The 14,803-nt window shown below is 42.1% G+C and overlaps 1 protein-coding gene across 1 annotated transcript in view; it reads left to right on the top strand.

Moving 5' to 3' along the window:
- Positions 1–14,803, top strand: part of PIGQ (phosphatidylinositol glycan anchor biosynthesis class Q) — a 631,353-nt gene that overhangs the window by 385,693 nt on the left and 230,857 nt on the right. The window contains exon 7 of the mRNA XM_044089305.1: positions 9,835–9,946. Within this exon, the coding sequence (XP_043945240.1) occupies positions 9,835–9,946 (112 nt within the window). The remainder of the gene's footprint in view (positions 1–9,834; positions 9,947–14,803) is intronic.

Below are 14,803 nucleotides of genomic sequence, written 5' to 3'. Positions count from 1 at the left end.
CATAAAAAATCTACTGCCAATCATTAGTGGACCAGAGTTCCGCTGTGGCGACCCCTAACTGGGAAAAGCCGAAAAGACAAACAAACTTGAGGTATTAGGCAGCGCTGGTTATGTGCAGGGATTGTTAGGGATGTGTGATGTGTCTAAAGCTTTTGATCATTGTCTCATGGTGTTCTTTGGGATATCCTGCAGACTTGTAATGTTGCTGATGGATTTGTTACAGTTAATCGGTCTGTATATGAAAACTCTTGGGTTAGACCTGCGTTTAATGTTTTATTTAATAGATTAAAAGTTAAACAAGACAGCCTTTTAAGTGGCGTATCATTTAGTTTGGCTGTGCATGCTTATCCTTCATGACTCTATACATGCTCTTCTTCACTCTGTTTTGCAGGTTTCTGAAGCTGAATGTATTTTATGTGGATAATTTAAATATTGCTAGCAGTATTATTGCAATGGATGGTGCACTCTCATTTGAAGAACAAAAATGAGTTTTATAGGTTTATACTTTAATATTACTAAGTACCAAAGTTTGACTTTGTAATACCTTATCAGGGAATCTTCTTACAAATGCACTTAAGGTATTCGGTATTTCCTTTGCAGATGAACCCACTTATGAACTATGGGATAGGTTGTTGGATAAAAATTAAGTCTGTTTCTTTTTCTTTTGTATGTATCCTTTAAAAAAGGTTTATCTCTTAAATTCTGTTGCATTACCTATTCTTGGAAAGGTTTCTCTCTTAAATTCTGTTGTATTTCCTATTTTTGGTTAGTTTGTTTTTCTTTTTCTGTTTCTAAAGAAAAGTATTTATTGGATTATTCTTCTCTTTTGTGGCAGTAGTAGACTTAATCCAATTAAGTGTGGAATACTTTATTGTGTTATTGATGATGGTGGTTGGGTTTAATTCAGCTATAGTTTTTCCTTGCTTCCTTATACCTTTATTGGAACTATTGAAGTTGGGTTCTCGGACTACTGGTATATGAAAGCTTTTACTGAATAAATATATTTCTATTTGGTTATCCTCATGTCTTAATAAAAGGAAATGATTATCTAGTTTTCTTACACATGAATATTTTCATAAAATAAGATTTGGAAAACTGTAACAGCTGATTGGCTGAGCATATCCTGAGAGGGAAGAAGTCGACTGTCTAAGGAAATGCATGTTCATCCTTTTTTTTGCCATTCAAAGAAGAATGCCCTCTGATTCTTCAGAGAATCCAGTGTTGTTTTTTTAGCTTACTACTCAGATAAGCCTCATTTGGGGACCCATTTATTCTCAGTTTCTAATTTCTACTTTTATGTTTATTTAAAAATAGATTTTATCTCCGTCAGTGTTTACAGTAATTCTTGTTGGAATTTGAGCTTGTAGCAGTGTTTATTTGGATTTTTGTCTGATAAATGCTTGCCTTTATTGATTCTGAGGAAAATTTAAGTATTCATCTCAGAACTGCAGTATGTATGTGTGCTATTATACTATAGGAGGTGTCACATGCAGTCATTACTGTTTTTACTTTGCTTTACCACTGCAGACAGTACAGTAGTCCAGCGGTTGCATTGTCACCTCACAGCAAGAGGTTCTCCGATTCGATTCTCTGCTGAGGTGCCTTCTTTGCGTTGTCTGCATGTCCTCCCTGCATTTTTGTTCTTTCCTCCTGGTACTCCGGTTTCCTCCCAAGTTACAAAGACATGCGTCTGGAGCGTTTCTCTCAGGGCCTCCGCTGAAAACTGGCTTTGTTCCAGTCTGACTTGCGCGGGAAACAAATGTTAAATAAATACATACATTTATTTTTATCCTTTGACAAAAAAAATTGCAGAACATGGATTTTTTCAGCATTTATACATTATTTCCTGTATGTATGGGTCTGCTCTGTGTGTTTTTAACACCGGATCTTGATTTTACCTCAAATGAAATTCTTTGAATGTACGGTTGAGCTGTTCTGTCTCTGACAAGAAAATATAGTTTAAATTGCCATTAAACAAAGGTCCAGATTCCAAAAGAGTTGCTCTCAGTGTTAAGTCTACCTTGATTTGAAAGGCTTGCTGTCAATTTAAGTGACTTACTTCAGTGTAAGGCATCTCTATAAACAAGTTTATATTGGGGGCCAGATTTCGCTGTTCTCCGTGTAAGTGGTCACCTAGATTGAAAGCAAGTCATTTGGAATCAGGCCCATTATTTTATGGTAGTTTAACATAGTTAAAGTGTGTGGAACAAATTTTTACCACTAATTTGGCTCATTGGTTGCTTTGGTGTTTGGACTTTGTGTACACAGAAAATTCTTTAATTTCTCTCATTTGTAAAAGAATTCTGAACACTTTTCATTTTTTTTTTTTTTGGATAATAGGACAGGTTGGTAGAGATTAGTTGTGTGGGGAAGTATTTACCACTTATTGTGTCAGTTTATTATTGTAGCTTGTGTTCTCTCCCCAGATTTGAAGGAAAACAAACATATATGCCTCATCTTACAGTTAGTGATTTTGTCTGGGTGACTGCTCAACCCAAAAAACACTTACCTTTTTCTTCATCTTCCTCTAGTACAGCTTTGCTGGTCTCTATGTAACAGGGTTTAGACCCATCCTCTACGGCTGTTGTCGTACCTGACACAGTTATGGGAGAACCAAACCTTTAACTGCAGGAGTACAATACTCTTAGGTAACAGACCTCTTGCCAGACATAATACTCTGTCCCCAGATATTTTATCTAGTACTGAGATTCACAAGAAAATGAAACGTTGTCATACAGCTGATAATCAGATTATAGCTGTTTACAAATCTGATGTGGCTTCATTGATTGAGTGTTCTGTTGACAGCTATTTCTCATGGTTATGTTCCAATACATGGTTCTAGTGCTAGTGTGGCTAGAGACCTTTCTGTTTCATGGGAGTGGTGAAGAATCGGATGAAGATAATTGTGATTTCCTAGCTGACACAGAGCGCTGTCACTCTGATTCTTCATAAGGTGAACCTGAGCTTATGTCCAAACAAGTGTTCACTTTTCCTCACATGATTGATAGATTTAGCAATGTTTTTGCTCAGAGAAAGTATAGGGTCTACTTGCGTATTGTAGGTCGCTTTTCTCATTTGACTGCTGAACCAACTGTGGTCTTCCCTGCTACCTGCTCAAATAAAGTCTTTTGCTTCATCTAATCCAACACACTGCATAAAGAGGGGAAATAGTTATATCTTCAGGGCAAAGGACTGTATCTTTTTAGTAAGCTAGCATTTAGAATGTTAAATTATCAGGGAATTTCGCATTTATATTACAGGGTACGTGCAGTTTGGATAATTTTCTGCATCCTTAACCTGCTGAGGAAAAAGTCCTATATGAGTGAAATTATTTCTAATTTGACTCCGGTTTCAAAACATTGCCTTGAGGGGTGTGTGTGAATGTGTAGATGCAGTCTCGAGAAACCTACTTCTGTTGTATTAAGATGGTATGCTTGGTTACAAAATCAGAACTTCTCTGATGATTTAAATGCCAAAATTTTGAATTTACCTTCAAGTTCTGAATTTGTGTTTGGGACCCTGTCTTGTACAGATTCTCAAACAGTGGGATAAAAGGGGCAAATTAATGCATGGGATATCTAGGATGACTTATGTACCCAAGATCTCCCCAACAAGGCACCTTCCTTCAAGACGTGGAATAAGCAAAAATTCCAGCCAAACAAAAGTTGAGGATCTAAAAGGAAATGTCAGGAGGATAATTCTTTGAAGTCAAACCAAGGAGTTCCTTTATACAAAAGAATCAAGCCCCTGCAAAGGAATGACTATGCCATGTCACTGAGCACCCCCTACTCCTCTCCTGCCCTTTCTTCTCTTCCTCCTTCCCCAGGCTCTCTCTCAATCATGCAGCATTGCCATAAGTAGTCTCAGGCAAATGGGTTCCAGGAATAATTCCTAGAAGATACAGTTGGCAGTGGATAGAAAATCCTCCCCTTTCAGGGGAATTTCCCCACACCCACCAGATTAGACAGCTGTTTCCTCCAGTGCTCCGTCATATGGTAAAAGCAAGGGTCATAGAACCAGTGCCTGCAATACACAAACGCAAAGGATCTTACACCAGAATCTTCTTGGTAGCAATAAAGGAGGACTCCTGAAGACCTGTCCTAAATTGGTCCTTTCTAAACACCTTTGTAAAAGTTTTGAAATTCAAAATGCTCCCCTTATAGTTGGTCCTAGCATTGCTTCAAGACCACTTTTTCATGGTGATGCTAGATCTTGTGGATGCTTAGCATATTCCTGTTGCTCCCAAATTCAATAAATTTGTGAGAGTTGCTGTGTTTGGCTTACATTATCAGTTTTCTTCATTACCATTTGGGCTATCTGCTGCACCTTTTGTATTTACAAAGTGTCTAGCCTCAGTGGTTGCCTGCTGCTGAACCCTGGGCATCCAGTTTTTTCCCTGTTTAGACAACTTGCTGATTTGTGCAGATTCTGTGCCCAGCTGCTTGAGGTCCTTAAACAGGATAGCATCCTTCCATTCCCACCTGGGCATCAAACTGTAACTTCTGAAGTACTTCTTCACATCCTGTTATTAGATTGTTTTCCTGGGGTGTTTGATAGACACAGTAAAAAGGATTGCCTTCCTGCAAGAAAGACAACGTTCTAACTTACCAGGGCATTTTATTTTGGATTTGTCTCTTCTACATGTGGCCTTAGCACAAATGTTCCTCCGAATTTTAGGCCTCATGACAACAGTGATCCATATTGATACCACTAGCCAGACTACACAAGTAAAGTTCAGTCGTACTTGAAAAACTTTTGGACACAGCACCTTCATCCATTTGATTTCCAGGTACATGTATTAGGATTAGTGAAACAGGAACTGCAGTGGTGAAGGGATCAACCGTCTCTGAATCCAAGATTGTCTTTCTGTCTTCATACCCTAGTCCAATATGTCCAGGTGGACTCTTCAGATTTTGTGTGCTTAGCAGTGTCTGTGAGAGTTCAAGTGCAAGGCTTATTGCATCCTCAGGACACAACAAAACACATAAATGTAAAAAAGATGTTGGCAGTGATCTATGCCTTAAAAGTTCTTTACCACTTATTGTCTCCTGGTCCTCTTCAAGTGGTCATAGACAGCAGTACTGGGATGTGGTACCTGAACAAACAAGGAGGTACAAGGTTATAACCTCTTTGCTGGTTGGTGGTGATGGCCAGCGAGCTGGCTGTACAGCATTCTCTGACTCTTCAGGTCTCGTATATTATATCGGAGCAAAACACAGTGGCAGACAGACTAAGCAGATCCTGGGCAGACCCATATGATCCAGAACTTGATCCAGATGTGGAGAGCACCTTAAGTAAATCTGTTTGCCTTCTTTCAAAAAAGACAACTGAAAACAATTCTTTTCAAGACATTCTTGCAACCATGCTTGGAAGAAAGACACTTTATTATTCCCAAGGTCTGGGAATGTTTCTGTGTGCATTTCCATCCTTTCCAGTGATTCCCAAGGTACTACTAAAAATTCAGAAAGTGTTACCAAAGATCAAGGATCTCCATTTTGTGCTTGAAAAATTGATCCTACATCCTTTTAAACTTACCTTTCAGGCTTATTTACAGTTCATTAATTGGAGGGCTGCTTTACTCATTGCTCTGACATCTGCAAAGTGAGTCTTTCAGCTACAAGCTCTCACACAGGCTCATGATGCTTCAGCCCTACCTGATGCTACTTACTAATCTATCATTCATGCCTAAAGTTGTTCTTCAAATTTACCTTGAATTAAACCATCAATCTCCCAGTGATCTTTTCTGATCAAAAAATTTCTACATACCTTGGATGTGCATAGGTAGCTCAGGTACTGCCTTGACAGAACAAAGCATTTAGGAATGCTGAACAGCTGTTTTTCTCCTATACAGGATGGGGATGGGATTAAGAAAGATCATCCTGTCTCTATGCATACCATTGCATGATGGTTGTCCTCTGCTGTTCTTTTCTGTTACTCCCACCATAGTAAATATCTTCCAGGCAAGGTTAAGGCTCACTTGACAAAGGCCTTATCCTCTGCAGTGGCATATTGAAAAGGGATAATATTCAACCTGGTCCTGTGTTCATACCTTTGCAAAGCACTTCATACTGGATTGCTTTTCTATGCCCAGAGCAGACTTTGCTAGGACCGTTCTCGAAGGGTTCCCGGATCCTTATCCTTCCATTTCCCAGGGAGGGTAGGCTTTGAGAATCTCCCTAAAATGCCACTAATGCAGTGGGAATGATGAACATAGTACAGTTGTGCAAGTCCTACATACTTGTAAGACCATGTGTTCAAATTCTGCACTGCCTCAGTGGCAACACTCACCCGCCATCCCCCAGACTGTTCATAGTTAGGGTGGGCTTCACCCTCTTTAATTTGTTTGTCGTTGAATTTGATTTTTATATGGCATTATGATTGGCCGTGAATTTACTCTTGCTACATGATTCTGGATTCAGGTACTGTCTTCTTCTCCTTTGTAGAAGTGAAAAAGCCTGAACACTCACTCCCTGTGATAGCTGAAGGCTTCCTACTCTGGGTATACTCGGCCAATCAGCTGTTACAGGAAGGAGGGGGAGTCTGAGTTTTTGAAAGCTGATTGGTACTCAGTTTGACAGATAATCTAAAATGTCACTGAGGCATTGCAGAATTTGAATACCTACTGTTACATGTAAGTAGGACTTGTGTAACTGTACTCTTTCCACCTCTTCATTCCTGATGTTGTTGTGGAAGTCTTCCCATATGTTAGAGTTTAACTGCAAGTGATCCACGTGAAGAAGATAGTACGGTTGTGTGAGAACAGTAGATGTTCAAGTAGTATCACTATTGCGGTATAAGCACCCTGGCTCCTTCCTTTTCTTTTAGAGTAGTCCTGTAGATCTCCAGCAGTAAGTGAGGGTCAGCAGCCAAGCCCTTAAGGGCATGATATCACAGTTGAGACTGTCCACAGTGTGATCTATCCATGGCAGAAGGCTCTTCCCTTTTTAGAACATAAGCTTTCTCTTTAGTTGAGGGGACAGAAGATGGTGCATGTAGACTGCCTGTTTTGTCCAAGGCACAGGCATGCATCCTCAGAGTAAGAAGTCAAGTCATTCTGTGGAATTCTGGGATTCAGACCAGTCGGGCAAATGTTTGCCTGCATTTTGCCAGTCAGGTAGACATCTGCCTACATCTGAATTCTACTACAGCAGTGATCCAGTTGAATGCCTCCTCTTATTGTGAGGCTTGTCACGCAACAATACTTTCTACTGCCTACCAAATGATGGGATGGAGGAAATAAGTTGTATCAAAATAGACAAATATATTTATGATAAGCTGTAGAAATGGAAAAAATCATATATAACTAATTTTCTAAGACTAATACTACTGTCCAGGAAGGGTGGCCTTGGGGAGCATTGCCCCTTCCTGAAGCAGCACTCTGCTACTCACAGCACCTCTGGTTAAGCCAGTATTTCTCTAGACTTTATCTTACCCAGTAGGCTGTGAGAAGTGATAAGAGCCAGTACATCTCAATATCATTTGCCCATTTGGGTATTAATACTTCCTTGTTTGCATAACAGAGTGGCATGAGTTATGCAGAGATTAGCATTGCTGCCTCAGTGTTTGGTTCTCCAGTTTTCTCCATAGCTAGAGTGAATTCTCTACAATACCTGTATATCCTTCTTTTGTTTACATGGGATTTGCTCAAACTGCTGTGGTTTTCTTCTTTACCCAGAGGCATGTAGGTAGGTTAACTGCTGATCCTCTGGACTGTCCATTGTGTGGAGTGTGTTTGTGTTTGACTGACAGCCTGCAGTGGTCTGTCATCACATACATGACTTGTTGTCTGCATTATGTCTCCCAAGTGCTAAGCTAAGCTTCATCTCCATCATGTCCCTGAGTATGTAAAGCCAGTAACAGAAATGAATGAATAAATGTTTATGTAATGCTTATGCCCCTACATTATATTCAAAAGACTTTTAAATGTCAGTTAAATAACAGTATTAATAATTCTAATGCTTTAGCAAACTCAGGCTAAATGTCTGCTAACTGCTAGTGCTGTGCTTAAAAGAATCTCCTCCCACCTCCAGTTTTTGCCTCCATTACCTGCCAACCATCAAAACCTCTTTTGGTCCATCACACCATTTGTTCCCTCATTGGGGGGAGTGACTGTTGAGATGGGTTGTCACTGAAACAGCCAACAGGGTAGTTTGAAGTTTTCTTGGTTTCTGTAAAACTTTTAACATCATGAACCTGGTAAGACTCTAGGGTCATGTGCAGTGAGGGGCTTTCCGGTTCTGCATGAAGTGCTTCCTCCAAGCAGCCTTGCCCTTCCCTCTTGCTATGCCATTGGTGATTCCCCCCCGCCCTTGGTATCTACCAGGGAACCCGCAACCACCATTTACTCCCTTGAGTGCATGGAAACACCTCCTTCCCCCATAAGAGGTGAGCAGGCCATGTACCTTCACTTTTCCCTCCTCCTTGTGTGGCTTCTTCAATGCTGGGGCCACTAATTAAGCCCTGGTTATTTGGGTCCAAGGGCTTCATCCTTCTGCACCACAGAGCCAGACTGAAAAGAAGTGTGTGTTTAAGCACCTTCTACTTATTATATTCGTAGGTAGTTATTAGGCATGCAGTCCAGGAGGCTGTTGGGAAGCCTAGATAGTTTCTCAGATGCCCCAGAGTATTGTCTGTGTAACTTTCTTGCCCAGAGTCACATAGCAGGCAAAGGGAGGATGAAAGAATCAAAGCCTTTACTACAGAAAGCAGATTAAACCTGTAGCCTTAATTCTGTGCACTACATGCCAGACTATTCTGTTTTTTTCTGTTTATCCCCAACTTGTTTTATTTGTAAGACTCCAGTAACCAATTGCAGTTGTCCTACCCACTCACCTGCTTCTTTCTTTGAGTTTAGACTGGCTTGGGGGCTGCAGACGTTTCATGCACTTAAGTTAACATTCCAGTGTTGTTGCATTGTTGGTAGTAGTGTTAGCATAACCTAATAAGAACAACTATTTCGGAACTAGCTAGACCAGTTCACATCTGTGCAGAATATGCATTCGCTGTAATCTTAAGCAAGCTAGTTGATCTGTCTGCCTGTCTGTGTTCCACTCAGTGCTAGAAGAACTTGATTACTCTGGAAGTGAAGTGCTGCATCTCTTTGAAAGCAGATGATAAGCGAATGGATAAGCGTATGTTCCTGTCATTTACTGAATCCTGACTTGCATGTTGAAGTTAGGTTTTTGTTAGGTCTTCACTGTAACAAGACCAGCCTGACACAGTCACAGACTGTGGCAGTTTAATTAGTTTCTGTACTGTGGTAACAATAGTAGAGCTCCCTTCTGCTTTCACTTTCACACTCACCACCTTACCCCATCTTTTTTTGAGACATGTTTCAGTATCTCCCTAATATTATGAGGTTTCTCCATCCCATGAAATATTTCCTTCTTAGATCCATTTTAGTTCCATGATAGAAAGATCATGTAAGCAAATGAACTACATTCAACAGGGATGTAAGAGCTGGAATCATGTCAACTAGCCGAAGGTACTTTTGGCAATGGTAAAACATTTGAAATCTTCCTGCCAAAACTACCCTTGATGAACATAAGAAAATATTTTATTGGTGGGGGCAAGTCCCCCCACACTCCTCCATGTAGACAGACATACCTCACACCCACCAAACTTATGTGTACTAATTCCACAGTCACTCAGCAGTGGAGAATAAAAGCAAACTCTAGAGCTCTCCCTCATTTTACATGCAGTGAAACTAACATATGTGATTTGACATGTTCCCTCAGAGCTATGGGGAGAGTGAAGGTTGTATACAGCAATATTAAAAAAGCAAATATCTTCAGTATTTTCTGTTAATTTCTGTGTTTTCTTTCATTTTTGCAGGTTATATTGCCTTATGGTCCATGGTCTATCCTCGCTTTGGCGCTTGTTCCGTGGGAAGAAGTGGAATGTTCTGAGGCAGCGTGTTGATTCCTGCTCATATGACCTGGATCAGGTATAGTATATGTGACATATGCTTTTTGAGTTGCGACAGAAACAAATCTACTAAGGCTGATAGGAAGAGAAAAGTAGCGCATCTGAGGTCCCACCCTTCTTTACCAGGGGAAAGATGTGGAAGCTAGTGTTAGCACACAGCACTGGTGAAAGTCAAGAAGCTGTATAGCATTCAGCACTGCAGAATGCTATGACACAGACATAGGGTCTGTGGCCATGCACGTCTGCTACATTCATTGTCAAGCCTTCTGTGTTTGTCCTGTAAGGCTGCAGCTACAGGGGAGAATACAATGATCCGATGTTGTCTTCTCTGTCTGGCTTTTACTTGCAGGTTATCAGATCTATCTCTGATCCGACACCAGCCACTTCTACAAGAGCTCGTCAGACTCTGCCTTCTCTACCCAAAATCCCTTTCTCCCTAGAAAATACCTCATATCTAGTTTGTTGTCCTTCCAGCATAGCAGCTCAATCATGGCTCTGTTTTGGTGTATCTTTTCAAAGCACCTTTTTTTGCTTGTTGTTTGTCTCGCCTATCCCTACCATTTACAGTAGTGTTAGGATATTTAGTGTAGTGTTAGGTTTGGTAGTTAGGTAGTTTTCAGGTTTGATTTTTGCTGTGTTCATTAGCGACGGGCTTTGCCTGCCTTATAGTGTGCTTTTTCTCTAGTATTGTATTTTCTAATAAGTACGAGTTAGAGATGTGGATAGTGTTTATTTTACTACTTCTGTGAGTGCTTCTTTCTTAGATAGGTTTATCTAGTGTGTTAACGTAAGTGTATTCTTTTTTCTTTTCTTTGTAGGTCTTTCAGTGTTCCAGTAGTGCTGCTGGTACAGATCCACAGGGATTTAAGAAATGTGTTTCTTGTTGGGCACAAGCTCCCCTCACAAGACGTGCACAGCCAGTGTGTTTATTGTTTGGGGAGTGGCCCTTCTGCAGTCTCCATATCCAGCTGAGATGGGGGGGTTTGGTTTCAGGGCAGTCAACAAGAGGAGGGTGAAGCTACTTCTGCAGGGACTCCTTCCAGCTGGCACTTCCCCTCCTGCTTTAAAGAAAAGGTTGGATAAGGGTCACTGACACTCCTCCAAGGACTCCAAGTCTTCAGAAGAGGACTGTAAGAGGTCAACTTCTCTCTCTCTGCTCTTGAACCTTCTTTTGACCTGCTGGACCCTTCGGGTTCCCATACTATTTATGCACCAGTGTTTGCTCAAACACCTCAGAGCCAGTTGCCCTCAGTGCCTGCTTCTAGTAAGGCTCCATCTTTGGTGCTCAGTGTGCCGAGTCCCTTGTTGGCAAAAGGGGATCCTTTAGGTCTGTTAGTGTCCCCCTTTTCTCCCTCTACTACACCAGAATTTTTGCTGAATTTGCCTTCTCTGCCTAGGTCTGAAAGTCTCCAGATTGGCTGCAACACAGTGGGTCCTTTGCCACTCAAACATTTAAGCCCCCATCTGTGGCTTCCTCTGCTCAGTCATCTCAGTGAGTGGACAGAGTCTGAATGCTTTGACTATGGAGCAGCTGATGAGGTCCTTTTTTGCAAGAGCAGATGCAGTTAGTCCTTTTTTCCCATGGGTCCAGGTTCTCTCCCCAGAACCTTGGATGTTCTTCATCTCACATTGCTGCAGTCCTTACATATGGGGTAGTCCACTGTCCTCGGTCGGCCCGAATACCAAAGTATTAAGCTGACGTCGGTCATGGGCGTTCAGATCTGACATCAGAGCGTCAGGGTATAAAAGCGCATGACCGACGTCATATCCTCAGTCTTTTTTGCCGCATGGTCCGATGCAGAAGCAGCGTTGCAAGTGCCATTCGGCGTTCTGAAATTTTCGTATTCGGAGTTTCAGACCGAAACCAAGTTGGGCTAAGTACCCCGTTGGGGAATATTTTTGTTTTTTCTTGCCTCAGTTAATACCGGATGTCAGAAAAAGTGAATAATTGTATTTCTTGTGGGAAACAGATACCGCATAGGGATTATCACTCTCTTTGCATTCCTTGTTTGGGACCGGACCACGACGTAGTCGGGTGTCGGTTTTGTGCTAGGTTTAATAAGCGCACTATAAAAAGAAGGTTAGATTGTGCTAGGTTAGTCTTGATGGCGGTGTAATTATAATATGCCGTCGGATCCTCCGACGCCCGCTTCCATGAAGAAGCGCAAAGACAAATCCTTGAAACCTAGACAGGTTGATTCGTCCGTTTCGGACGCCGGTCCTGCAGAAACTACCGTGGAGCAGGTGGATCCGGCTGAAGTTTCTGTTGAGTCTCAGGGGGAAACTTTGATTTTGCAGGATGTGGCCTCACAGGAGTCAGGTCAAGCTGAGGGGGCCTCAAGTTACTGTTCTCCCTCCTATGCCTAAGGTGGTTAGGCCTTCTGCTACTATTTCTAAGGCTCCTTCTAAGGGCAGGTCTGTTTTGCCTTCCTCTGGTGTCCCTCCAGGTACTTCAGGGTCTGTGCCTAAAAAGCACATGCTTAAAATGGCAGAAGATTTGATTACTTTAATTAGAGGTTCTATGCCCCCTCCTGATAAGAGGCCCAGGGTGGAGCCAGAGTTGGAAAGTTTGGATCAGGCCTCAGATGACTCAGACTCTTCTGCTGAAGATATTCAAGATTTTCCCCCTTATTCGGATTCTGATGCAGAGGATTCCACTCCTTCTGCTTCTCCTCCAGAGGATTTTTCATTTTCAGAAACTCTGCATTCCATGAGGGAGCATTTTAAGTGGGAAGGACAGGATTTCTCTGATTCACGGAAGAGGCTTAGGGAATTCTTGTTTTTACCACAGCATAGACCCTGGCTATACCTCCTGTTTTGGATGTTGTTCAAGATGTTTTCTCGGAGGCTTCCCTTAATCCAGATTCTTTGCCTCCTGCCAGTTAAACCAGACAGGTATTACAGGGTGCCTGAGGCTCATAAATATCTGTATAAGAGTCCTAGGGCGGACCCAGAAACTATTAGTCAGGGGCCTAAGGGTGTTAGAGCTTCTGTTGTAAAGAATCCGGTTCCTCTAGATAAGGAAGCTAGAGCTTTGAATAGATGGGGTAAGAAGGTGTATACCTCTTCTACTTTAGCAATGAGGGCTTTAAATTGCCAGTTTCATATGTTGAAATTTCAGAATTTCCTCCTTTCTCAGCTAAAATCTAAAGTGGATGCTTTGGCAGAGGGCATAGAGTGTAAAGAATTGCAGGATTTAGTACATGTCTCTGAACAGGTGGGTAAGCATTCTTTGCAGTGTGGTTTTGATGCTGTACAGGCCTCTTCTAGGGTGGCTGCCACTGGTTCAGTTCTTCGTAGGCACGCCTGGCTTAAGGATCAGAATTTGTCCGAGCATGTTAAAACTAGAATTCTGGATGCCCCTTTACAGTCTGAAGTTTTGTTTGGTCCCCCTGTGGAGTCGGTTTTGAAGAAAATGGAAGACAAGGCTAAGTCCATGCAGACTGTTAAAGATTTTTTGCAGGTGCAACCTCCAAAGTTTAGTAGAAATTGGCCTACTAAGGGGTGGACCTACCCTTCTTCTAATTCTCAGTCTAGGGGTAGATCTAGACGTGGCAGGGGCAGAGCCCTCACAGTACATTCAGGCCTAGAACTTGGAGTTCACCTGCACAATCTGCAGGTGAGGGCAGGGGCCAGTCCTTTCGTAAACAGGCCCAATGACCTGCATTTTCAGCTGCCAGATTCTTCTTCCCTGGCAGCTCCTTTGGGAGGAAAGTTAGCACTCTTCAAGCAAAACTGGCTTTTAGTCACCCAGGACATATGGGTATTGGACATTATAAACCGAGGCTACAAGTTCTATTTCCATACATTGCCTCCTTTCAAAGGCATGCCAGACGTTCCTCCTCGGCAAAGGATAGAGGCTCACAAGCAGATTTCTTTACTTCTTCAAATAGGAGCTATACAGCCAGTTCCTCTGTCAGAAGTGGGACTAGGATTTTATTCTCGCCTGTTTCTAGTGCCAAAGAAAGGGAACACGTGGAGACCAATTTTGGATTTATCTATCCTCAACACTTATCTGGACATTCCAAAGTTCAAAATGCTGACGTTACAACAGCTTTTACCTCTGTTGGGAAAAGATCACTGGATGGTAACTCTGGATCTCAAAGAGGCTTATCTTCATGTTCCTATCAGGCCCAGTTGCAGGAGGTACCTGCGTTTTCGGGCTGGAAATTTACATTATCAGTTCTCTGCATTGCCCTTTGGCTTATCTACTGCGCCCAGAGTGTTCACAAAGGTTCTGGCTCCAGTGATAGCCTTTTTCAGGTTAAGAGGAATACAGATTTATCCTTATTTGGACGATTGCCTGATTATTGCACAACACAAAGACGAACTTCTGCATCATCTACAGTATGTGATGGTAGTGTTAAGATGCCTAGGGTATTCTGTGAACGAAACAAAGTCCAGTCTAGTACCCTCTCAGGACATGTGCTTTCTGGGTGTGAGACTAAATACAGCTTCCCAGATGGCCTGTTTGACCCCGGACAAACAAAGAAGCCTTTCTCTTTATTTCCATCAAATGTCTCTACAGTCCAGGCTGACTGCAAGGACAGTCCTTCAAGCCTTGGGGTTCATGGCATCTTGTATTCTGGTGCTTCCCAATGCCAAACTGCATATGAGGAAGCTTCAATGGTATCTCAAAAATGTATGGACACAACACTGCCAAGATCTAGACACTGTCATTCAGATAATACCTTGCATTCAGAAAGAATTTTTGTGGTGGGCTCAGGAATGTCACCTAAACAAGGGACTCTCTGTGACCCGACCAGAGGCGAGTCAGATTCTAATGACAGATGCCTCGGACAAGGCTTGGGGAGCACACCTCAATGGAAAATGGGTGCAAGACACGTGGCCTGTCAGACTTCACCATTTGCATATC

Source organism: Protopterus annectens, chromosome 12.part0 (assembly GCF_019279795.1).
Source record: "Protopterus annectens isolate FY-2018-M chromosome 12.part0, PAN1.0, whole genome shotgun sequence".
NCBI lineage: Eukaryota > Metazoa > Chordata > Ceratodontiformes > Protopteridae > Protopterus > Protopterus annectens.
The sequence above is the reverse complement of the archived record's forward strand: the minus strand, read 5'-3'. Positions and strand labels throughout refer to the sequence as shown.